Raw genomic sequence first — 25,319 nt, 5'->3', positions numbered from 1 at the left:
ACACTAACCTCACCACCTCCCTGGGCAGCCAATTCCAATGGCTAATCTCTCTTTCTGGGAAGAACTTCTTTCTAAGATCAAGCCTAAACTTTCCCTTGCACAGCTTGAGACTGTGTCCTCTCATTCTGTTGCTGGTTGCCTGGGAGAAAAGACCAACCCCCACCTGGCTACAACCTCCCTTCAGGTAGTTGTAGATGGCAATAAGGTCTCCTCTGAGCCTCTTCTTCTTTGAGCTAAACACCCTCAGCTCCCTCATCCCTCTCCTCACAGGGCTGTGCTCCAGACCCCTCCCCAGCTTTGTTGCCCTTCTCTGGATGTGTTCCAGCATCTCAACTTCTGTCTTGAATTGAGGGGCCCAGAACTGGACACAGTACTCAAGGTGTGGCCAAACCAGTGCTGAAGGGCTGGGGCTTTTGTTATTTGTGCTAATTTTGAGACACCAGAGCTGACAGATGGATTGTGATGAAACTGGCCTTAATACAGAGTACAGAATTAACCAGGTTGGAAAAGACTTTCAAGATCATCCAGTCCATCCTATCACCCAGCACCATCTCATCAACTAAACCATGGCACCAAATGCCTCATCCAGGCTCTTTCTAACCACTTCCAGGGATGGTGACTCCACCACCCACCTGGGCAGCCCATTCCAATGGCCAATTGCTCTTTCTGGGAGCAATTTCTTCACAGAACTTGGCCTGAGACAGGCCTGCAGCTCAGCACGGGACTATCTCACCCTCTTCCCCTCCCACAAGTCTGTCACTATCTTGCACATAAGGAGTATTTCTTGACAGGTTCCTTTTGACAGTCATCCTCTAATGCCTTAATATCTCAGTCCTCTAAATCCACACTCAATCTCACTTCCTGTGGACCCTCGCCTGGCAGGCTCACAATCGCTGCCGTCACCCGGCTGAGGGATAAAGGGACGCCTGCAAGAGATATTTCCCTACCCTCAGATGGAATAACAAAACAAAACAAAATAAAATAAAACCTTTTGAGACCTTGACATATTTTTCATCCCTAATAGGGATCAAAACAAAGGTAAAAATCTGCCGCAAAGCAAAATTAGCTGAAGAAGAAGTCCTGCCTCTCTCCTCTTCAAAAGGATATCAGCTCATGGGAAACGTTTTGCTTGTCACATCTGTCATGGATTCAGCTTGGGGTTTGACACAACCTGTTGATGTCACCCAGTTCCTTAAAAACAATCTAATTTCCAAGCAACCTCCCCAGTTTTATTTTGTTTTATTATTTTTTTTTGTCATTGGTGGGATTGGAAGCTTTAGGCGAGTGACCTTGTAAGGTCTCTTCCAACCTCAACATGAAAACAGAGTGGACCAACAAAAAGGTCTTTTTCAAGACACAAATTTGTCCCAATCTATAGAAACCCACAAAAAAAACCCCAACACCAAAACCAAACAAAAAAAAAACCAAACCCCAAATCAACCAACCAAAGAACCGCCCCCCTCCAAAAGTAAACAAAACCCCAAACCCATCACTTCCACTCAAGTTACATTTTTCCCTCAGAAACCAACCTCAAAACACCAGCCTCAAAACACCACCTCCCTGCCCAGCCTCCTCTTCTCCAAACTAACCAGCCCCAACTCCCTCAGTTGCTCCTCATGAGATTTATACTCCAGGCCCTTCACAGCTTCCTTGTCCTGGTCCAACCCAGAACCCTACTCTACAAGTTTCACCCCTAAAACATATCTCCAAGCACCATATCCAAGTGACCTTTAAACACATCCAGGGTTGGTGACTCAACCAACACACAAACTTGCCCCAAACCATACGAATCCACAAAAAAACCAAACCCATCACTTCCACTCAAATGACATTTTCCTTCAGAAACCAACCTCAAAACATGCTTTTTCCCCACAATCCCGAGTGACTCAGAAACATCTTCACATGTTAATTACTGGTCCATGGCCAGGCTCATAATGGTTGTCAGCCTGCTGTGCCCACCACAAAGCTGTTGCCAAGCAGTCCAGCCATTGGGTTTGGAGGTTACAAAACTGTTCACTACCACAAAGCATAAGAATCACAGAACCACAGAAACATTCAGTTTGGAAAAGACCCTCAGGATCACCAAGGCCAACCCAGAATGCTATTCCGCAAGGGTCAGCCCTAAACCAGAGCCCTAAGCACTGCATCCAAACCACCTTGAAACACATCCAGGGCTGGTGACTCAACCACCTCCCTGCCTGACCACTCTTGCTGTGAAAAAATGTTTCCCAATGTCCAGTCTAAACCTACCCAGTTGCAGCTTGAGGCCATTCCCTCTTATTCTGTCACTAATTACCTGTGAGAAGAGACCAGCAGCAGCCTCTCCACAATGTCCTTTCAGGTAGCTGCAGACAGCAATGAGGTCTCCCCTCAGCCTCCTCTTCTCCAAACTAACCATCCCCAGCTCCTTCAGTTGCTCTCCAGCAGATTTATCCTCCAGGCCCTTCCCAGCTTCCTTGCCCTCCTCTGCCCTGGCTTCAGCACCTCCACATCTCTCTTGTATGGAGGTGCCCAAAACTGGACACAACACTCAAGGTGTGGCCTGACCAGAGCTGAGTCCCAGGGGACAATCCCCTCCCTGCTCCTGCTGGACACAGCATTTCTAATCCCAGGCAGGAGGCCTTTGGGTTTCTTGGCCACCTGGGCACACTGCTGGCTCATATTCACTTGCTTGTTAAAGAAGATGAAAAGGACACACTTGTTTCACTCAGATGTCATCATCTCCTGATCACCCCCACCAAGTAAATGCTGATATATTGTCTACAGAGCTGTGGTTCCAGATTGAATGGCTGTTGCCAAAGGATATCTCTGGAAGCATTTAAGGTCAGGTTGGAATGGATTCTGGTCTAGTTAAAGATGTCCCTACTCCCTGCAAGGGGCTAGGACTAGATGACCTTTACAGATTCTTTCCAACCCAAAGCATTCTATGATTCTATACCTTCTACAGTCGTCTCATCAAATACTTTGTATGAATCAAAGGTATACAAATAATATATTTTTTTCTGCACTTGGGTCATTTACTTCATTTGTATTGCAGCAAAACCTTCTCTCCATTGAACCAAAGTGGTCCAATGACAGCTGAGTCCAACAAGAGTCAAAAGATACCCCCAAAAGGGCAGGTGCATGCAAGACCACACAACACTCAAGTTGCATGGAGTCTCCATTATCAAGTAAAACCAAGAGCAAAGAAGACTCATGAGAACTACCTGAAGAAAGCCAGGCCAGCAGATACCAGTTATGAGAGAACTGGAAATCAAACCATTGCAACCACCTGAGAAAAGATCTGGAAGTTCTGAACAGTTCTGGAAACACACAAGTATTTGGCTGTCAAAGGGTCTGCTGAAATCATAGAATCATAGGATTGTCAGGCTCGGAAGGGACCTCAAGGATCATCTAGTTCCAACCCCCCTGCCATGGATCCTTACACTGGATCAGGTTGTGGAAATGTTTTTTCTTGGGGGGGATTAAAAAGATGATGGGAAGAGGTAGGCATGTCTGTTGCCTGTGAAAGGGACAGCACTGTGCCCAGTGAAGGTTGGGTGTGATGATCATAAATCAGTAATTGATCATGAGAAGTAGAAATTCCTCTGCAGAGACATGAGCAATACAAACACATTTGGTGTTTTAAAGTGCAGTGGAAGAAAAAAAATCCTACAGATTCCCACTTTGTAGTTGTCAGGGCTTTTTTAAGGCTGCCTGGGAGTGCTGGTCACAGCTGGGTTAACACTTGGCTTGTTCACAGGAGCCTTAAAGTAGAGTCACAACTCATCACATCGCCAGTGACTGCAAGAAGTGAATTTGAGAGGCTCAACACAGCAGTAAGTCAATGTTTGATCATTCAAAGCTCCTGCAGAGATGAGCTGCCCTGGGGATTTCAGAAGGTATCTTGTACCTGCTCATATAACCTAGAAGGAATCTGCAGCCTGTTTTGGCCACAGCCTCCACTAGTAGACTCAGGCACCTGTAGGCCATACTGTGTGTTAGAGATCATAGAATCATAGAATGGCTTAGGTTGGAAAGGACCTCAGAGATCATCCACTCCAACCTCCCTGCCATGGTCAGGGACACCTCTCAACTAGACTCAGCTGCTCAGAGCCTCATCCAACCTGGTCTATGAATACCTCCAAGGAGGAGGCATCCACAGCCTTCCTGGACAGCCTATTCCAGAGTCTCACCATCCTTGTACTGAGCAACTTCTTCCTAAGATCCACTCTAACCCTGCTTTCCCTCAGCTTCAAATCATTCTCCTTTGTCCTGTCTCTAGAAACCCTTAGGTAAGGTCCTTCTGCAGCCTTCCTGGACTCTGCTCTTCTCCAGGCTGAACAACCCCAGCTCCCTCAGCCTATCCTCATAGTAGAGGTGCTCCATCTTTGTGTCCCTCCTCTGGACTCATTCCAACAGCTCTGTGTCCTTCTTCTGCCTGGGGACAACAGAACTGGATGCAGTATTCAAGGTGGGGTCTCAGCAGAGCAGAGTCAAGGGGCAGAATCCCCTCTCTTGCCCTGCTGGCCACACTCCTCTTGCTGCAGCCCAGCACATGGGTGTCTTCTGGGCTGCATGAGGGCACTGCCAGCTCATGGTGAGCTTCTCATCAATCAACACTCCCAAGTCTCTTTCTTCAGAGCTACTCTCAACCTGCTCTGCACATGTGTGCTACTTCCCCAGTTATCTGACTCTTACTCACACACGTTTCCCTCTTCCCCTCCCCTCTTTGGGGCTCAGAGTGCAGTCAGCAGCCACTGCAGACCCCCTCACCTGTCCTGGGTGCCGTGTGACCCCACTTTTTCGTTCTTCATGCAGAAATCAGGTGAGCTCTGCAGGTAAATCAGCTCTGTCTCCTTAACTGGCCTGATATCAATATCCTTTGGCACCAGGTATTTCCGTGTGCCCATGGGCCGATGAACCACCTTGGTGGCTGACAGATACTTGTTTTTGAGGTCCAGTGCAATGTCTCTTAGCTCTTGAAGGCCTTTCCAACAGGTCTTGATAGAGCATGAACCAGAAACTCCATGGCACTTACATTTCATTTCAAGAGAGGCTTTCAAGACCTGCAAAAAGGAATGCAGGAGTTAGGAAATGCCCTTCCTTGTCTCACTTCAGAACATCACACAAGCTTGCTAAAGAAGGCACTTCCTTAGCACTTTCTAGAGTAGCTACTGGGCATGAGATCCCACAGCTCCTTGGTGACCACTATCAGCCCAGGATTACTTTCACCAAGGCACCTTTGAAGCCAGCAGGGAGAAGAACATATTGAACTTTGCTCAGATATCTATGTAGGGTTGCGCTTCCACCCTCTAAGGAGCTGAAAATCAAGGGCAATCCATAAAGAAATGATTATCATCTGTTTCTGCCTCCAGCAGCTTTGGGTAATAAAGATGTCAAGGCTCTGAGGAACTCAAGGCACCCTCACCTTGCCTTACTGCCTTACATGGGGCCGAAAGAGCCTTTTAGGTTGGTTCTGCACTAGTCTCATTTCTGTGGGACACAGAAGGATGTTTCCAGGAAGGGATGAGTGATTCAGCCATGGCTACAATAGGTCCCAAACAGAACAAAAAAATTGCCCATTGGTATTCAAATCAAAACTCAGGACATTTTGAAAATTAAAGGAACCACCAGAGTGGGAATAGTAGAGAAACACACCTGGGGAGGCAAGCTCAGCATGGTTGTGCTCTGCAAAGGTGAGCTCAGCCTGGAGATACACGGTAAGCTGCCAAGGAGCTCAACACATTCCAAGGTTTGTCTGCTCCACAGGCAGTCTTGGAAGGACCAAGCTGTGTGGTAGGACCAGACTAGGGAGCCACTGCAGTCCCAGAGATGGGTATAGGGCTCAGCTTTACAGTCCTCCACCCATTTCTCTGGCTGCGTGGAGGGATTTGCACCTCAGTGCACGCCGAGCTCTGCACGTGGTGAGCATTATCCCTCCACTGGATGCAAGCTGTTAGAAGCAGCTCCTGCCAGATATGGGAATAATCACTAGGGAAGCAATTTGAGAGGGAAAACTCAGCCCTCCTGGCTGCAGGGATGGCTGGAAGGCAGCTGCTGCTGGACACATCTGGCAGATGATAATCCTCCACGCTTCCACAGCTTGTGCAACGCCTTTGGCAGAGCACCACAGGACCCATCCCCACCACACCTCTTGGGCTAAGCAAGCCAGAGCCATCCTTGTCTGGGGAAAGGTTGGCAGTAAGGCATCCCACCCCGGTGGCATACAGTGACAATACCATTCTGGACCTCCTGAGGCCTAGCACAAGTTATATAGCCACAGCCTTCAGCAAGCCAAAGGAGCTGGGAGCAATCTAGGAGAAACCTGCTCCTTTCACTAGCTGCTGGAGACACTGAAGCTCGCAGAGCAACCAACCACTTGTACAATGACAACAACTCTTGTGGATTTGTTACCTGTCTCCCTACTTCACTGTTGTGCAGATGCATCAGTTTATTGGCTTGTGATCCTGATTTTTTCATCTTCATGGGAGCATCTGAAAATTTGGACCCCATGATAAGACCATAGTTGAGGTTGTCTGCACATCCTCCCCATCGATACCCAGGTCCAGGTGTCTCACCTGGGATGGGACCACAGGAACAGCCAGGGAGGTCCCCGGTGGTGCAGGCTCTGGCAATGGTGTGGCTGATGGCAGCAGCAGAAAGGGCATACACAAATGCTGACTCTCTTGTGCCTAGAAGAGACAAGAACTCCAGCTCAGCCTCCTGGGACAGCTAAACATTCCATTAAAGAGACTCACAGAGCACCAAACACATCAACTTAATGCAGCTGAGCCCTCCCATGGCATTACCAGCTTAGAGAACACCTCCTTTTTAGGGTGTCAGGTAATGATAGGACTGGGGGGAAAGGAACAAAAATAGAAATGGGTAGATTCAGATTGGATGTCAGGGAGAAGTTCTTCCCCATGAGGGTGGTGAGACACTGGCACAGGTTGCCCAGGGAGGTGGTGGAAGCCTCATCCCTGGAAGTTTTGAAGGCCAGGCTGGATGTGGCTCTGAGCAACCTGACGTAGTGTGAGGTGTCCCTGGCCATGGCAGGGGCGTTGCAACTAGATGATCCTTGGGATCCCTTCCAACCCTGACAAGTCTGTGATCCTATGATTCCTAAGTGAGGTCTTGAACACAAAGTAACATCCTAGCAGGGTAAGGAGGCACATGAACCCATGGACCTCTCAGTCTGTCCCCATAGCAGAGGAGCTCCAGCCCTCTGCTCATCCTCGTGGCCCTTCTCTGGACACACTCCAGCACATCCAGATCCTTCCTGTAATAGGGGCTCCAGAACTGGACGCAGTACTCCAGGTACCGCACATACACACCCCCGGCCTGACTCTACTCACTCATGTCCCCCGCAGTGCTCTTTACCTCTCTCTAAGTCCAGCAGGTAGTTAGGAGCCAGCTCAATGGAGGAGCAGTTCCACCTCATGTCTGAGAAGGTTTTACGGCAGGTCTTGATCACCTCCCGTGCTGCCTGGATGATGGTCTGCATCAGCTCCAGGTTGCTGCGGCACAGCTGCACCTGGGACACCACCAACCCCTCGAGCTGCTTGCAGTGCTGGGTTTGATTCAGGGCCAAAGCTGAAGGTGTCTTGGACAGAGCTCTGAGGAGACAAGCAGATGTAGAAAGGCGTTAAAATCCACATGAAATGTTATTTTTTTCAGGTCAATATTGTCTGTGCTACCTCCTGCTCAGTCAGTGCATTATCCTGTGTTCATCTGACTTGCTGTGCCGTGCAGTGACAGGACAAGGGACAATGGTTTTAATCTACAGCAGGGTAGATTTAGGTTGAACATTAGGGAGGAAGTGCTTTATGATAATGGTAGTGAAATACTGGAACAGGTTGCCCAGAGAGGAGGTGGAGGCCCCATCCCTGAGACATTCAAGGTCAAACTTGACAGGGCCCTGAGCAACCTGATCGAGTTAAAGATGTCCATGCTCACTTCAGTGGGGTTGGACAACATCATAGAATCCTAGAATCGTGGAATGGTAGTGGCTGGAAATGACCTCTGAAGATCATTGACCCCAACCCCACTGCCAAAGCAGGGTCACCTAGGGCAGGTTACATGGGAACACATCCAGACAGGTTTTGAAAGCCTCTAGAGAAGGAGACTCCACAACCTCTCTGAGCAACCTGTTCCAGCACTCCATCATCTTCACAGTAAAGAATTTCTTCCTCATGTTGAGATGGAACTTCCTGGGTTCCACTTTGTGTCCATTGCTCCTTGTCCTATCACAGGACACCACTGAAAAGAGCCTGGCCTCATCTTGACACCCACCCATCAGCTATTTATAAACATTCATAAATTCTCCTCTCAGTCTTCTCTTCTCCAGACTAAACAACCCTATGGATGACCTTCAAGAGTCCCTTCCAACCCAGTGTATTCTATGATTTGGGCTAAGGTACAGTGGGGTAGAGGTAGCTGCCTGGCTATACACAGCCCTCTGGACCCTTTGTGTCCAGAAAGGGGGAGAGAGCTGATTTAGTGTACAAGAGGATATTGTGGTGTTGCTGAACTGCAAATTCATATACATACATATTTTGTATGTGTTTATTGACTTTTATACTTTCATATTTAGTTTGCTTCTTGTAAATATAATTTCCTTTTATTCCCAAATTCTGAGTGTGGCAAATTTGCTTCTGGGGGTGAATTTCCAAAGTACTGGGGGGATCCAGTCCTAACCCATAACATAAATGCACACAAATATCTGAGGGGTGGGTGTCAGGAAGGAAGGGACAGCCTCTGCTCACTTGTGCCCTGTGATGGGACAAGGGGCAATGGATATAAACTACAGCACAAGAACTTCTTTACTGTAAGGGTCACAGAGCACTAGAGCAGGCTGCCCAGAGAGGTTGTGGGGTCTCCTCTGGAGACTGTCAAGACCCATATGGATGTGTTCCTGAGTGACCTGCACTGGATTCTATGGTCCTGTTCTTGCAGGGGGGTTGGAATCAAAGATCTCCAGAGGTACCTTCCAACCCCTAACATCCTGTGATGCTGTGATTCTGTGACTCAGTGTATGTTAGCTCCCTGTATCTAAGTGCTTAAACTGTGGAGCAAGATGGGCAGCTATGAAGAGTGTTATCCAAAGTGGATGTTTAAGGCAGATGAAGTGCACATTTCTCTCCATCATGCAGGGCTGCCTGGACAAAGCTCCTGAGGCGTATGCCAAGTTGATTGAACGTGTAAATCCTTATGGGAAAGGATTTTTTGCTGAAGACCAGAGAGGATGGACCTCACAACCGAGTGAAAAATGATCCCCTCAGTTCCATGATAACAGAAAGCTGGATCATGCAAGACTATGGTATTTAGAAGAGGGGAAAAAAAGAGTGCAGTGTGTGTTATCAGTAGTTTGCATTCAACATCTGTCTCACACACTCTCTAAGGATTATGCTAAATGCCATGTAATTAATTATGGAGACAAATCCCCTGCAAGGCCTTGGGAAAAGCCACCAAGTTGTACTCAGCTCTGCTGAGGCCACACCTTCAGTATTGTGTCCAGTTTTGGGCACCTCAGTACAGGAGAGCTGTGGAGGTGCTAGAGCCAGTGCAGAGGAGGGCAAGGAAGTGCTGAAGGGCCTGAAGAATAAATCTGATGAAGAGTGATTGAAGCAGCTGGAGATGGTTAGTTTGTAAAAGAGGAGGCTGAGGGGAGACCTCATTGCTGTCCACATCTACCTGATAGGACATGGTGGAGAGGCTGCTGGTCTCTTCTCACAGGTAATTAGTGATAGAACCAAGAGGGAATGGCCTCAAGCTGCACCAGGTTAGGTTTAGACTGGACAGCAGGAAACTTTTTTTCCCAGCAAGAGTGGTCAGACACTGGAATGTGCTGGGCAGGGAGGTGGCTGAGTCCCCAAGCCTGGATGTGTTTCAAGGTGATTTGGATGTGGTGCTCAGGGCTATGGTTTAGGGGTGAACCTTGCAGGGTAGGGCTCTGGGTTGGCCTTGGTGATCCTGAGGGTCTTTTCCAACCTGAATGTTTCTGTATTTGATTCTGTGTGAAGTTCGCAAGACACATGCTTTCCCTCCATCAATTCCATCACTGTTGCATGCAGATAACTCTGTTTCTCTAGTCTCCAAGAACAGAGCAGAAGAATGATGAGAGCATGCTCAGGTAGAGTACCATAGAATCATAGAATCATTTTGGTTGGAAGAGACCTTTAAGAGCATCAAATCCAGCCATCAATCCAACATTAAAATAAGAGGGGCCCACTACCACCAGTCTGTATGTTCATATATAATCACAGAATGGTGGGGCTGGAAGAGACCTCTGAAGAACATCTAGTCTAATCCCTAGGTAGAGAAGGATCACCTAGATCATATTACCCAGAAACACATCCAGGTAAGTTTTGAATGCCTTCAGAGATGGAGACACCAAAACATCTCTGGGCAGCCTGTTCCACTGCTCTGCCACCCTCAAAGGGAAGAATTTTTTCCTTATGTTTATGAGGAACCTTCTGTGTTCCAGAATGTGTTCATTGCCTCTTGTCCTGTCACTGGACAACACTGAGGACAGTCTGGCCCCATCCTCTTGACACTAGTCCTTTATATAAGTGTCCTCTTTTCCAGGCTAAACACCCCCACCCTTTCTTCATTCCAGTTCCCTAATCATCTTTATGACTTTTCCAGTAGTATGGGAGGGTCTCATTGTTACCATGGAAGAAACCAGCAACACCCCAAAGACCCCAGTGGTTCTTCTGGTGTGCAATTGCAAACATTTCCAGGTCAAAAAGAAAACAGCAAATGCTGCTGTGAATAGAATCATGGAATTCTTCCAGTTGGAAAAGACCTCTAAGATCATCAAGTCCAACCACTGACCTAAGACCACCGAGGCCATTAAACCACGTCCCAAAGTGCCATGTCTACATGTTTTCTAAACACCACCAGGGACAGTGACTCTACCATCTCCCTGGGCAGCCTGTTCTAATACCTGACCACTCTATCAGTACAGAAATTTTTCCTTAAAAAAGCTAAACCTTCCTGGGCTGTGCTCATCTCCCCCAGGCACCCCCAGCCATCAGCAGCAGCCTGCTGTGTAACTCTCTTTGTATCTTTATGACCTGCTTAGGGTAGTCATAAATGTTATTCATTCCCATAAAACAACTTTCTAGCTGGCTGCCTCCATAACTGGCATCTGATCCTGGCAACACAACTGCCTTAACACATTTCCTTCTCTCCTTGTTAAATGTGGTGCCTTTCAGTTTCTTCCTAAGCCATCCTGGTCAGCTTGGCTTATTAGCAGACACATTCCTGAGTGCATTTTGCATCATTCCTGTAACGTCCACGTCCTTCAGAAGTTAAATGAGATGGAAACAGAGTTAAAACTGAGCCTTAACCAAGATCAGGGGTATTTAGCTCTGATCTCTGATTTTCAGGGAAACTCATCTGTGTTCCACCAAAGTTGGCTTGAACCAGCTGCTGTGTGTGTTAGAGCTGTCTCTGGGCTGTGCAGAACTGCTAACCTCCAACTGCTCTTCCAGAAGGGAAAAGCTATGATCCTTGCTAGGGCTGAGTAGGTTCTGCACTAACAAATTCCTGGTGTTTGGCATTCCTGGCAGCAGACAGTCAGTGGCAAAGTTGGAATGGAAAGCAGCACTCTGCTAGCAATGTAAATATAGACATCATACATGTATTTAAAGAGGTCCATTAAATACACAGCAAAGAGAAGTTTTGGGCAGGGGATTTCAAGGGATAGGAAAAAGTGGGGCATTAAGCTGTCAGAAATTCTGCCCTGTAGTTCATCTCCAGAATCACAAAATGCTCAAGGTTGGAAGAAACCTGTGGAGATCATCTAGACCAATGCCCTATCTTGATTCCTTACACACTGTTGTCAATGCAATGCTCCCTGCCTGGAGAGGGGCACCTTCAGAAGTCTTTTCACCCTGCCTTCAGTGTGACTCACATTTGGTGGAGACAAAACCTCTTGGTGGTATTCTGGGTGCTCAGGCATCTCAGATATGTAATGTCATTCCAGATAGAGACCTTGCTCTTTGGACAGTATGAAAGTCACTTGACTGCAAACCTCTACAGGGTGGACTTCATGGTAGTCCTTCATGGTCTCTCTTTGGCCCATGGAAAGAAAAAGCCTCATCTAGGGAGTAATTAGCCCAATGTACTTTTGAGATCTGCAGTAGGGTAACAGCATGCCCCAGAAGTGTTCATTATTGGGGATTGGCCTCAATGATCTCCAGAGGTTCCTTCCAACCCCTACTACTCTGTGATTCTGCAGTGCCTGTGAAAGTAACCCAGGCACCAAGCTCTGACACAGAGATCTGGACTGTATGAGCACAGAGCTGGGTGAGATGAGTCCAACCCCTAGCACTTGGCACCAGAAACTTGTGAAAACCTATTCCAGAAAGCCTATCAGCAACTCTTAGGACTGGGTTGAAATGCAAATCAGGCAAGAGGCCAAAGCAGCTCGTCACTAACAGGGGAAAAATGATAAATGCTCCAGCAGAGTATTGCCCAGCAGCAAAATGAGCAGGCAGGGTGAGGCAGCTACACAGCCTCAGCTTCAGGCAGATGAGGAATGCTCCAGGTCTCTCCAAGGGTCAGCAGATCAGTTTTCTAATCAGAGGTGCCAAGTGACACTTTAGAAGCCTTGAGATGTTTCACCTGGCCCTCCAGAAGGATGCATGTATCTCCTAGGTCCTGCACCACCTATCCTGACCCTGCATAGAAGTCTTCATAGAATTATAGAATGGTGGGGGCTGGAAGGGACCCCTGGAGATCATCATCAAAGTTCTTCCCCATGAGGGTGGTGAGACACTGGAACAGGCTGCCCAGGAAGGTAGTGGAAGCCTCATCCATGGATGCTTTTAAGGCCAGGCTGGATGTGGCTCTGAGCAACCTGATGTAGTGTGAGGTGTCCCTGCCTATGGCAGGGGGGCTGGAACTGGATGATCCTTGGGATCCCTTCCAACCCTGGCAATTCTACAATTCTATGATCTAGTCCAAACCCCTGGCTAACACAGGTATGCCTACATCAGGTTGCAGAGGAACGTGTCCAAGCAGGTTTTGAAAGTCTCCAGCATCTTTAAAGGACCTGGAAGCCTACATTGAAGCACCTGCAGCTCACCATTAGAGACAAGCAGAAATAACCACCTACACGTTGAGATGAGAGCTGAATTCAGACTGAAACTCATCCCCATCACGAAAAAAAAAGAGGAAGTGATGCAAGGAGATCTTGTTGTTATAGATGGCCTGAAATGATCACATTAGAGAAGCTGATTTATAATGCCTCAAGAAAGAAATTTGCATCATGGAAGAAGGGCAAACATCTACCAGATGGTCAAGACAGGAAGGACTATGGCCCCATTGTGGAGAACTCAGCTAAAATAGGTTGACCATGAGCCAGCAATGTGCTCTTGTGGCCAAGAAGGCCCATGCCATTCTTGGGTGCATTAGAAGGGGAATGGTTAGTAGGTTGAGAGAGGTTCTCCTCCCCCTCCACTCTGTCCTGGTGAGGCCACATCTGCAATATGGTGTCCAGTTCTGGGCCCCTCAGTTCAAGAAGGGCCTCAGGGAACTGCTTGAAAGAGTCTAGCACAGAGCCAAAAAATGATGAAGGGAGTGAAACATCTTCCTTATGAAGAGAGACTGAGGGAGCTGAGGCTCTTTAGCTTGGAGAGGAGGAGCCTGAGAGGTGACCTCCTTCATGTTGATAAAGATGTACAGGGTGAGTGCCAAGGGATGGAGTCAGCCTCTACTGGGTGATGCCCAATGACAGCACAAGGGGCACTGGGTGGAAATTGAGGCACAGGAAGTTCCATGGAAACATGAGGGAAAATTGTTTCAGTGTGAGGGTGACAGAGCCCTGGAACAGGCTGCCCAGGGGGATTGTGGAGTCTCCCCCTCTGGACATATTCCAAACCCACCTGGGTGTATTCCTGTGTGGTCTGGTCTAGGTGATGCTGCTCTGGCTGGGGGCTTGGACTGGATGATCTTTCGAGATCCCTTCCAACCCCTAACATTCTGTGAGTCTGTGAAACTGCAGCAATGGCTGTTTCTTGTCCAATGAGCTGAGCTCCAGGGAGCCCGCCAAGAATAAAAGTGCAAGAGGCAGGGAGGTGTTTTCTGAACATCTCCCAGGCCTAAACATCATGCCTTGGCTGGTGAGAAACTATAATTGGAAACATCTCCAAGCATTGGAGGGGAAAAGTAAAGGGTAATGGAGATGGAAAAGAAAACTCACAGTTCCTGGAGGCACTTGTCGAGACCAAGAAGTGCATTTATAAATCACAGATCAGGAATGTGAGAGGCCCTATTAGGTCATCTAGTCTATGCCCTGGCAGTCCAGGTTTGCTCAGTCTCTGTCCTGCATTCAGAAATGTCTTCTCCATCTCCACCTGCTTCCAAACCTCCTCGTGGAAAGGCACCTATCTTCCCTGCTCCCTAAATTCTGGCAGCACCAGGCAGGGATTCCCACCACCTTCCAAAGGGTATTGCTGGAGAACAAAGTACATTCATGGGGCAGTGATAAGAAATTATATTCCCCCCCAAGAAGGGTCTTGCCCATGGTGGGAATTGGTGGTGGGTGCCTATCCCATCTCCAGCAATGGGAAGGAAATTGGAGCCAAAGAGGCAGAGGAATCATGACTAAAGCAGCCTCCAAGGCTGTTAGCAGAACAACCTTTAGTCCTCAATCTGGGGGGAAAAAAATCCTTTATAAACATCTTTCTTGGGACTCATCTGAGAAGCAGCACATGAAGATCCCAGCCAGCAGTGTGCTCTTGTGGCCAAGAAGTCCAGTGGTCTCCTGGCTTACATGAAGAAGAGTATGACTGAGGGAGGTTCTCCTCCCTCCCTACTTTGCCCTGCTGAGGACAAATCTGAAGTGGTGTGTCCAGTTCTGTGCCCCCCCAGTTCAAGAGAGATAAGGAACTACTGGAGGGAGTCCAGTGGAGGCTACAAAGATGATGAAAGGACTGTAAGGAGGAAAGGCTGAGAGACCTAGGACTGGTTAGTCTGGAAAAGAGTACCCTGAGAGGGGATCTGATCAATGCTGCTCAATATCTAAAGAGGATGTGTCAAGGGTGGGGGTCAAGATGAAGGGGCCAGGCTCTTTTCAGTGGTGCCCAGTGACAGGACAAGGGGCAATGAGCACAAACTGGGACACAGGAGGTTTCATCTGATCTTAAAGAACTTCTTTCTTGTGAGGGTACCAGAGCACTGCACTAGGCTGCTCAGAGAGGTTGTAGAGCCTCCTTCTCTAGAGACATTCCAAACCCACCTCCACAGGATCCTGGACAACCTCCTCTAGGGCACCCTGCTTTAGCAGGAGGCTTGGACTAGATGGTCCCCTGAGGTCCTGTCCAACCCTCACCATCCTGCAGTCCTCTGGATGTACATGCTCTCACTCTCTAAATGTTGCTCTTCACTGTGCTAACATCACACTCTCCACCCTTGGACTCTCCTGCTCCATCCTTCATTCTCCAAAATGCTGAGGAGAGCTGAGGGGTGGTTGTGGGTTTGTTTGGATTTTTTCCCCCTTTAAAATATGTTCATATTTGACCCATCCCTTTAAATAAACAGGCCCCAAACCAAACACCTCCAGCTCTATATATAGCATAGCAGGGCTTTCAATTGAAGTTATGGATACTGACAGAAAGCCATAAAGGTAATTACAGAGGAAATACGATGCATGGATAGATCATGACATTTGTTTACTCTTTTAATTATCTCAGGCAGTTAATAAATTCATGTGAAAACATGAATGCTCTACAGTGTTAGGTCCTTTGAGGGCTATGAGCTCCTATGAGCTCCCTCCTGCAGATCTGGGCTCCATGAGATGACTATTCATAGGAGCAGCAGTTTTGGAAGAGTATCATCAGGTCTGAGCAGATATCACTGAAAGCCACACATTCTTTGGCTTACAAGGACCACTATGAGTAGGACACTGCTCCTGGTCAAGCCAAAGGGAGAAAAACTGCTCAAACAGAGCAGTGAAGCATTGGTGCCCTTTAAAACACCCTTAAAGGGGAGAAATGTTGGGTTTGGGCTCTTCTGCTTTACATCCAGGAAATTTGGGGGCTATTTTGGGGCTGGGCTTTATCTAGACCATGAAGATCTACCACTTCTTCATTACCATGAAATAAGACCATGTGAAGTCAGACTTCAGGAGATTAAGTGCAGGAGAGAAAGGAATCAGAGAAGACAGCATGACAAATCACTGGAAACATCACATGGGTTCTTGGAACAGAAGGATGTTGAGGTTTGGATCTGCTATTATTAGAATCATAGATCTGTCAGGGTTGGAAGGGACCTCAAGGATCATCCAGTTCCAACCTCCCTGCCATGGGCAGGGACACCTCACACTACATCAGGTTGCTCAGAGCCACATCCAGCCTGGCCTTAAAAACCTCCAGTGATGAGGTTTCCACCACCTCCCTGGACAACCTGTTCCAGTGTCTCACCACCCTCATGGGGAAGAACTTCTTCCTAACATCCAATCTGAATCTCCCCACTTCTAGTTTTGCTCCATTGCCCCCAGTTCACGGACAGAATCTATACTTTATTGGCAAAAATAGGCCAATGTCTTAATCACCAACCTAAAGCCACCTTTGGTATATACTCCTCCGCTAATCATTCCAAGTCAGCCTTCTTTCTGGTGCTGTTGAGAGTAAGCAGAGCAATAGATATGAAGGAACTGCTGATAGCCCAGAATAAGAATCCTAGGCACAAATCACAGAACCACAGAAACATTCAGGTTGGAAAAGAGCCTCAGGATCACCAAGGCCAACCCAGAACCCTACCCTGCAAGGGTCACCCCTAGACCATTAGCCCCAAGCACCACAGCCAAACCACCGTGAAACGTATCCAGGGCTGGGGACTCAACCACCTCCCTGCCCAGCACATTGCAGTGCCTGACCACTCTTGCTGGGAAAAAATGTTTCCTCATGTCCAGTCCAAACCTACCCTGCTGCAGCTTGAGGCCATTCCCTCTTGGTTCTATCAGTAATTACCTGCAAGAAGAGACCAGCAGCAGCCTCTCCACAACATCCTTTCAAGTAGCTGTAGAGAGCAATGAGGTCTCCCCTCAGACTCCTCTTTTTAAAACTAACTATCTCCAGCTCCTTCAGTTGCTCTTCATCTGATTTATTCTCCAAATTGGGACCCTGAACTTCCACCTAAACATAAGATAAAACTTCTTTGCTGTGAGGGTGGAGGCTGCCCAGAGAGGTTGTGGTGTCTCCTTTGGAGACATTCCAGACCCACTTGGATGTGATCCTGGGCAGCCTGATTTAGGTAACCCTGATTCAGCAGGGCTGTTGGACTAGATGATCTCCAGAGGCCTCTTCCAACCTCTACCACTCTGATTCTGGAGAGGTCTCCCCTCTTTCTGATATGAGCTCTCCCTGGAGGGCACCTCCCCATCCTCCCCTGTGTGTTGTAACCTAAGGAGATCTCACAGAAGGAATGTTGATGAAACTATGAACTTCTGCTTCAAATTGTCCACCTTGCTTTCTGGGAAGGCACTCTCTTTTTGATGCCTGTTCTTAACCCCCTTAATCTCACAGGGATTTGGGTGAAACAAAATGATTTAAAGAAAATGAGATGGCTATGGAGAGTGAAGTGTGTGGTTAGCTTCAATAAAGAGGCAGAAATTTGGCTTTCTTTTTTTTTTCCCTTTTCTTTTCATTCAACCTCATTGAAAGTTTTTAATTTGCAGGAGCCTCATTTTCTCAGCTTTTCAACTGGAAAAGTCTCGCAGGACTGTTACAATAACCATGTCTAAGCTCCTGGTATTCAGAGGCAGCTCATGTCCCTGCCACCCTGCTCTGCACTGGGGAAAACACCCGCTCCCTGCTAAATGCTTCCACTGGTTCTGCAAAGCCCTTTCAGAGAGAAGCAGGATTTATAACAAAAGGAAGGAAGGGAAAGAAAGGAGGGGAAGGGAAAGAAAGGAGGGGAAGGGAAAGAAAGGAGGGGAAGGGAAAGAAAGGAGGGGAAGGGAAAGAAAGGAGGGGAAGGGAAAGAAAGGAGGGGAAGGGAAAGAAAGGAGGGGAAGGGAAAGAAAGGAGGGGAAGGGAAAGAAAGGAGGGGAAGGGAAAGAAAGGAGGGGAAGGGAAAGAAAGGAGGGGAAGGGAAAGAAAGGAGGGGAAGGGAAAGAAAGGAGGGGAAGGGAAAGAAAGGAGGGGAAGGGAAAGAAAGGAGGGGAAGGGAAAGAAAGGAGGGGAAGGGAAAGAAAGGAGGGGAAGGGAAAGAAAGGAGGGGAAGGGAAAGAAAGGAGGGGAAGGGAAAGAAAGGAGGGGAAGGGAAAGAAAGGAGGGGAAGGGAAAGAAAGGAGGGGAAGAAAAGAAAGGAGGGGAAGAAAAGAAAGGAGGGGAAGAAAAGAAAGAAAAGAGGAGGAAGAGGGAGAGGAATGAGGAAAATAAAACAACCCTGAAGTAAAAGCTTAAAATAAGAGCTGCTTTCAGAGGCGGTGCCAAATGCAGCTCTGGCAGTAGTGGGCACCAGGCCATTGACTTCCAGGCCAAGCCCGACTGAAGTTGATGCCAGCAGCAAGTTGGCTCCCCCAGCGCTGAGGAAGGCCGTGGAGCTTTGTCAAGTTTTCCCGAGTTGCCTACAGAGTGAAGAGCAAAACTTCAAAGCCCTTGTCCCCTCCCCCCTGCCATTCCTCAGCCCAAGCCCTTCTCGCCTGCTGTCCCCATTCTGCTGTCCTTTCACAGCAGCTCATCTAGCAGAGCCCTTGCCAGGCAGACAGTCTCCTCGCAGGCGCCCGTGCCCCAGTGTCCCAGGTGCCCCTTCTCCAGGCTGAAGGAGAGAAACAGGCACTGTTGGAAAGCACCAAGTATTTCCATTTTCCCCTTGCTTTCTGCTGGCTGCTAGAGGTTGGTGAGCTGAGGGACATCACAGGTTTGTCAAAATGCATGGCTAAGCCAGCTTCTGCTTCTGCTCCTGAAGGGATGGGATCTAACCAGGGGAATCATGGAGTAAAGCTAAACTGGGAATGGTGCTAAGCTAGGGATGGCTCCAGAGGGCATGAGGCATGTCCAGGCCACCACAACAGCGACAGGGAAGGACTTCCCTAAGTGACCAGGGCAAGAAGGATGTGAAGGGCCTGGAGAATAAATCTGATGAAGAGCAACTGAGGGAGCTGGGGATGGCTAGTTTGTAAAAGAGGAGGCTGAGGGGAGACCTCATTGATGTCTACAACTACCTGAGAGGACATTGTAAAGGTGCTGATGCTGGGCTCTTCTTACAGGTAATTAGTGATAGAAGAAGAGGGAATGGCCTCAAGCTACACCTGGGTAGGTTTAGACTGGACATTAGGAAAAAAATTTTCCCTGCAAGAGTGGTCAGGCAGTGGAATGTGCTGGGCAGGGAGATGGTTGAGTCCCCAAACCTGGATGTGCTTAAAGGTGGTTTGGATGAAGTGCTTGGGGCTCTGGTTTAGGGGTGACCCTTGTAGAGTAGGGTTCTGGGTTGGCTTTGGTGATCCTGAGGGTCTTGTCCAATCTGAATGTTTCTGTGATTCTGTGACCAAGCTCCATCTAAAAATGATGGGATTCCTAATGCCAATACCTGCTGTCACAAACTGATCCTGCAAGGCATGAGAAAGAAACCAGCAAACACTTGCTGCATTTGGCTTCTTTACAAGCCAAAACTGACACTCAATAGCAGCAGTGAACCAGCAGTGTGCACGTGTGGCCCAGAAGACCACCAGTATACTAGGAGCATTAAGAAGAGCATGGCCACCAGCTCAAGGAAGGTTCTCCTCCCCCTCCCTTTTGTTGTAGTGAGTCCACATCCAGTTCTGGACTCCCCAGCTCTGGACTCCCCAGTTCAAGAGAGGCAAAGAACTACTGGAGAGAGTCCATCAGAGGTTACAAAGATGCTGAAGGGACTGGAGCATCTCTGAGGAGGAAAGGCTGAGAGCCCTGGGTCTGTTTAATCTGGAGAAGACTGAGGGAGGGATCTTTTCAATGCTCGTCAATATCTAAAGGGTGGGAGTCAAGAGGATGGGGCCAGACTCTTTCCAGTGGTGATAGGACTACAGGGAACAGGCACAAAATGGAACAGAGGAATTCCACCTAAATATAAGGAACATCTTTCCTTAGAACCCTGGATCAGGCTACCCAGAGAAATTGTGGAGTCTTCTTTGGAGAGATTCCAAACCAGCCTGGACATTGTAATCCTGTGCAACCTGCTTTAGGTGGTCCTGCTTTAGCAAGATGAGTTGGACTAGATGAGGTTCTCCTCCCCCTCTACTCCACTCTGGTGAGGTCACATCTGGAATATTGTATCCATTTCTGGGCCACTCAGTTCAAGAAAGACCCCAGAGAACTGCTTGAAAGAGTCCAGTGCAAAGCCACAAAAATGATGAAGGCAGTGGAACATCTTCTTTATGAGGAGAGCCTGAGGGAGCTGAGGGCTCTGTAGTTTGGAGAGGAGGAGCCTGAGAGGTGACCTCATTCATGTTGATAAAGATGTGCAGGGTGAGTGCCAAGAGGATGGAGCCAGGCTCTGCTCAGTGATGCCCAGTGACAGCACAAGAGGCACTGGGTGGAAGTTGAGGCATAGGAAGTTCCATGGAAACAGGAGGAAAAACTTTTTCACTGTAAGGGTGACAGAAGACTGGAACAGGCTGCCCAGGGGGGTTGCTGAGTGTCCCTCTCTGAAGATATTCAAAACCCACCTGGATACGTTCCTGTGTGATCTGGTGTAGGTGATGCTGCTCTGGCTGGGGGGTTGGACTGAATGACCTCTTGAGGTCCCTTCCAGCTCCTAATATTCTATGATTCTGTGATCCCTGGAGGCCCCTTCTACCCCCCACCATTCTGTGATTGTGTAATACCGAGGGACAGTCCAACCTGTGTCCTGATACGTGGGCAGAGGGGATGCAAACTCCAGGAAAAATAGACGTGCTTAAAAAGCCACTCTGTGCCTGCACATCCCAACATCTGCAGAGCTCTGCCGCGGTCACATCTGGCCGCAGCTCCCTCTAGTGCTCATCTCTTTTGCAGCGCTAACCAAACAAGCTGCTGTAGAGACCTGCTTGGTCAAACTCATGCCCTCCCAAGAAAACTGAAGAGGATGCAAAAGCAGATGGGTAAGGAGATAGAGTTCATAGGTGCATTGGCCCTGGGACATCTCACAGTGGAAGCAATGCCAGCCTCACCTCCCAAGATGCTATGATGCAAAAAACAGCTCTGAGGACCACAAAGTGATCACAGAATTGCCAGGGTTGGAAGGGACCTCAAGGATCATACAGTTCCAATCCCCCTGCCATGGGCAGGGACACCTCACACTACATCAAGTTGCCCAAAGCCACATCCAGCCTGGCCTTAAAAACTTCCAGGGTCTGGTCTTCTACCACCTCCCTTGGGCAACCTGTGATGCAAATTCCTCTTGCTGTAAGGATGGAAAATGTTTGCAAAGGGCAAGGTGCAGAAGTAAGTCTCAGGGACTCATGCATAGTGTAGAAAGGTTGATTCTCCATGACAGCCCTGACCCTGCAAAGCTCTGTCCATACTATGACTTCATGGCCTGGAGCTCAGGTGGAAGAGGCTCCAATAGGAATTTTCTTCAGCAGCAAGGGCAGGTTTGGGAGATGCTGCCCATCCATGCACAGCATGGGATGCTCAGTGGTGCACAGCTCCAGGGCAGGGAAGGGCACAGCACCGATTTACAACAGCTGGGGATCTGGGCTACAGGATTCACAAACATAAGCCAAATAAAACAAACTAAATAGCTCCTTTTTACCTCCTCCATGCTTTTACTGACTTGCAGGGGATATTTGTGTTCCAGGGAATTTCTAAATGGCTGAAAAATGTGGTTTTCTTCTCCCCCTCCCCCTGCAATTACATCACATGCTGAATCAAAATTGAATTTCCTATCACCTTTCACATCTGTCACTCCCTCTTCCCCAGGCTGGTAAAACCCACCTCCTTATCTTCCCTCTCCCCTCCCAAATCCTCTTTGAAGCTTGCCTTTGGCACTGTGCCTACAACAACGGCGCAGCGGGCAGGCTGCTGAGACAAGCCCACATCCAAAAATGTCTCCTAGTACTTTTCTCCCTCTTCATCTCAGCCTTTTCCTCCTCCTCTTTCTCACCCCACAAGCACAGGAGCTAAGGAGCAAGATTTGGTTGTACAGTACCCAGCATGCGAGACCAGGGCTGGGATTGCAACTCCAAGGTATTACTCAGTGTTCATAGAATCACCTGGTGGGAAAAGACCTTTGGATCCTTGAGTCCAACCATAACCTAACATCTCCCTGTACACAACTGTTAGACCACATCCCTAAGCACCTCATCCAAACATCTTTGAAAGATATCGAGGGATGGTGGCTCCAGCATTTCCCTGGGCAGCATTCAGTGACATAAACCCTTATTCATCAAGTGATTTCCAGGGATGATCCCCTAAGCCCCGAGGGTGGTCCCCTAAGCCCCAAGGATGACACCACTGCAGCAAGGTGAAGAGTGAAGGGGAAAATTTTCTTCCCATAGTAAAACAAGGGTAGGGAAGGGAGGAGAAACAACAAATGAAAATAAAACACACACACACACCCCAAAAAAGACCCAAACATGATTTTGTGAGAGCCAAACTGGCAGCATCCCAGTTGGGAAGTGCCCTGGGACAGGCAGCTCAGGTCTCTGTCAGGTTTTAAACAGGTGTGAGGGCAGCCCTGGCAATGCATCTGGATGCAGTTCATGCTTCAAATGCCACTTTAATCCCAGCTTTCATCTTCCCCACCCGTTTTTTTTTGATAGAGGGGATATGTCTGCTGGGAAGGAGAGGAGTGGCAACCTCAGGCTCTTTCTTCTAACTGTTTCTTCCCCCACACCCCAGCCCCAAAATCAGCCCTCACAGCTTAACCACTTACCAGCCAAAAAGCTGCTTTAGCCAACAAAGCTTTTAGGGACCTTTCCCTGCCTTCCAGCCCTTTTTTCAGGTCTATGGCTTGTCATCACAGTATCAGGTTCCCTCTGACAGTCATCTCACTGCTCTTCGGAGGAACTCAAGCCCTTCACTCAGGATTTAGCTGCTTGCTTAAGCAGGAGCCTAATGTCTGTCACATAAGCAAGCCCCTGTGGTCAGTTATGGATCTCTATGTAATCAGGGTATTACAAACAGCTTCATTTCTGTGCTCCATGGAAATAAAGGCTGCAAATGAGGCCAGGTTCTGCCAGCCCATGGCCATGTTCCTAGAGGTCCTGCAGAAGGGATGCCCATGCTATGCAAGGTGCTGGAGAGCTGAGAGCCCAAATACTCATGGGAGCTGGCAGAAAGTAGTAGCTGTAGTGACTGTTACAAGGTGCACAGCCAAGATGGTGAAGAGTAAGTCAGATCCTGACTCTCCTCTGCTTCCAAGGTGGTCCTTAGAGCATGAAGACAGCAGAGTAAAGATTCCCTGAAGCAGGTGACTATTCCTCCCTCCTGAATGTGTGCATTTAAACACCCTATGGAGGGACTCACCCTGTTTGTTTTCACACATAGAAAAGGTGGATGTGTGGTCTCAATCAGCTCCCTGCTGGCATGGCATCTCCAGATGACATCTCTTGACTTTCAAAAGTCCCTTCCAACTCAAAATATCCCTATGATTCTTTGCTTTGGGCTGGATGTCTCTCTGTGGAAGAGGGTTAAACCCCACCTGGAAGGTCCTTTTCCCCATGACAGCATGCAGGGCAGTGAGAGCACCAGCTCCAACAAGACATTAGTCTTGAAGATGCCCATATTTAAGAAAAGCTTTTTATAAAATGGCATGGGAAGAGCTTTGAGTGACAAGGGAAGAGCTTTGAGTGACAAGGGAAGAGCCTTGAGAGACAAGGGAAGAGCCTTGAGTGACTGACAAGGGAAGAGCCTCGAGTGACAATGGCTGGGACAGCAGAATGGGAATTAGATGTAACACAGAAGGAGGAACAAACCAGGAACTTATTTCCTCGATTTCCCCACCTAAGATCCTCAACTCAACACACTACACCCTACAGAACAGCTCCTTTCTGGCACCACATTCTATTGTGCCTTTTCTTTCAAGGAAGATCCTCTTCTGAGTCTAGCCCACATGCCCTTGTTTGTGTTGTGCACAGCTTCAAATCCGAGTAGGAAAGACAGATCAGTCATCAAGGGCATGGAACCAGATGGGTGCCAGAGGGGCTTGTTTGTTTATTTTGCAGTAAGCAACTAATTGGTTGCTTGCTTAAGCAAGGAAATGAGATAGTGATGTTTTCACTTTGTTTGCAGCGACATTACCTCTGAGGAAACTCAATCCAGACTTGACCACACTCCCTGGGATTTCTTCACCCTCCTCCTCTCCCACCCCCTCCTTCATTTTTGACACCCTTCATGAAATCCAAAGGTTAAAAGGTCTCAAAAAAACCCTTCCATGTTATCTGTCAAGCATCCCCTGTGGTTGAAGATTTGGTGGCATTATCTCAGCTGCTGTCCCTACTGCTCTCAGCTCCTACTCAGCACAACCAGCAGTCCCAGAGGGAGAGTTTCCCAGTGTGGTAGGAGCTAAGGCTAGAAACTTCATTAAGTGGCTCCTGTGAGCATTCAAGTGTGTGCCTTTCCTTTGGTATCAATGAGGGGAAAGGGGGGGGGGTGGGGGGGGGGGGGGGGGGGGGGGGGGGGGGGGGGGGGGGGGGGGGGGGGAAGAGAGAGAGCCTAAATCATGCATATTTTGGGAAGAAGATGGAGACATATTGTTAGCACAAGCCTCCAGTACACACACTTGAAATCGGTGAATGCCTGGAGAACCGCAGCACTCGCTGCTCTTTAAATGGCTTTACAAACAGCAAACAAACCCAGTAAGAGACCAGCCAAGACTTTTAGAAATTCAGAGAGAGGGAATCAGGTACTTACATCCATTTTATCCCAGAGCAAAGCCCCGTCTGCAGAATCAGAGAGAGAAAAGCAGCAAAGAAAAACTGCGGACTCGGCTTCATTTTTCTCCGCTGTCCTCCACTTGCTGAGGGAAATTAACTTCTCCAGAGAAGAAGGGGGAAAAAAATGATTAAAAAAAAAATAAAAATAAAAGGAGGGTGGTTTTTTCCCCTAATTTTTCTGCACCAGGTATTTCCCTGTAGTTTGGATGCTGCTCCGGCTTGGAGATGAACAGCCTGAAAGGAGAGAGAAAGGAGCACAAGCTCCGGTGAACTCTGAGGTTTAAGCAGAGAGAGATCTATTATCCAAATTGCAAAGGAGTGGTTTATGTATCAGGGAAAGAAAAAAAAGTTTGGATTATCCCCCCCCCCTCCTCAGTCCCCTCCCTCCCTCACCCAGCCTTGATACAACCTTTCGAGTCAACAGACAGACAAACCGTATGGCTTGAATTACAGCCTGAGTTATGGTCTGATTGTGTGTTTCCATTTA

At 48.3% G+C, this 25,319-nt stretch overlaps 1 protein-coding gene across 2 annotated transcripts in view; it reads right to left on the bottom strand.

The window, feature by feature from the left end:
- WNT11 (Wnt family member 11) overlaps positions 1 to 24,939 on the bottom strand; it is a 41,829-nt gene extending 16,890 nt beyond the window's left edge. Inside the window, exons 1-5 of one of the 2 annotated variants that reach the window (XM_054164644.1) lie at positions 24,810 to 24,939; positions 7,363 to 7,598; positions 6,561 to 6,674; positions 6,397 to 6,476; positions 4,756 to 5,048 (exon numbers count right to left, since the gene is read on the bottom strand). In XM_054164644.1, the coding sequence (XP_054020619.1) occupies positions 4,756 to 5,048; positions 6,397 to 6,476; positions 6,561 to 6,674; positions 7,363 to 7,598; positions 24,810 to 24,892 (806 nt within the window). In that variant the 5' untranslated portion in view covers positions 24,893 to 24,939. Of the gene's footprint in view, positions 1 to 4,755; positions 5,049 to 6,396; positions 6,675 to 7,362; positions 7,599 to 24,809 lie in introns of both variants that reach the window. The other variant, XM_054164643.1, reaches the window with a different exon arrangement.
- Between the last annotated feature and the right edge of the window lie 380 nt (positions 24,940 to 25,319).

Source organism: Dryobates pubescens, chromosome 10, assembly GCF_014839835.1.
Source record: "Dryobates pubescens isolate bDryPub1 chromosome 10, bDryPub1.pri, whole genome shotgun sequence".
In the NCBI taxonomy this organism is placed as follows: domain Eukaryota; kingdom Metazoa; phylum Chordata; class Aves; order Piciformes; family Picidae; genus Dryobates; species Dryobates pubescens.
Note: the sequence above shows the minus strand (reverse complement) of the source record. Positions and strands in the feature narration are given on the sequence as shown.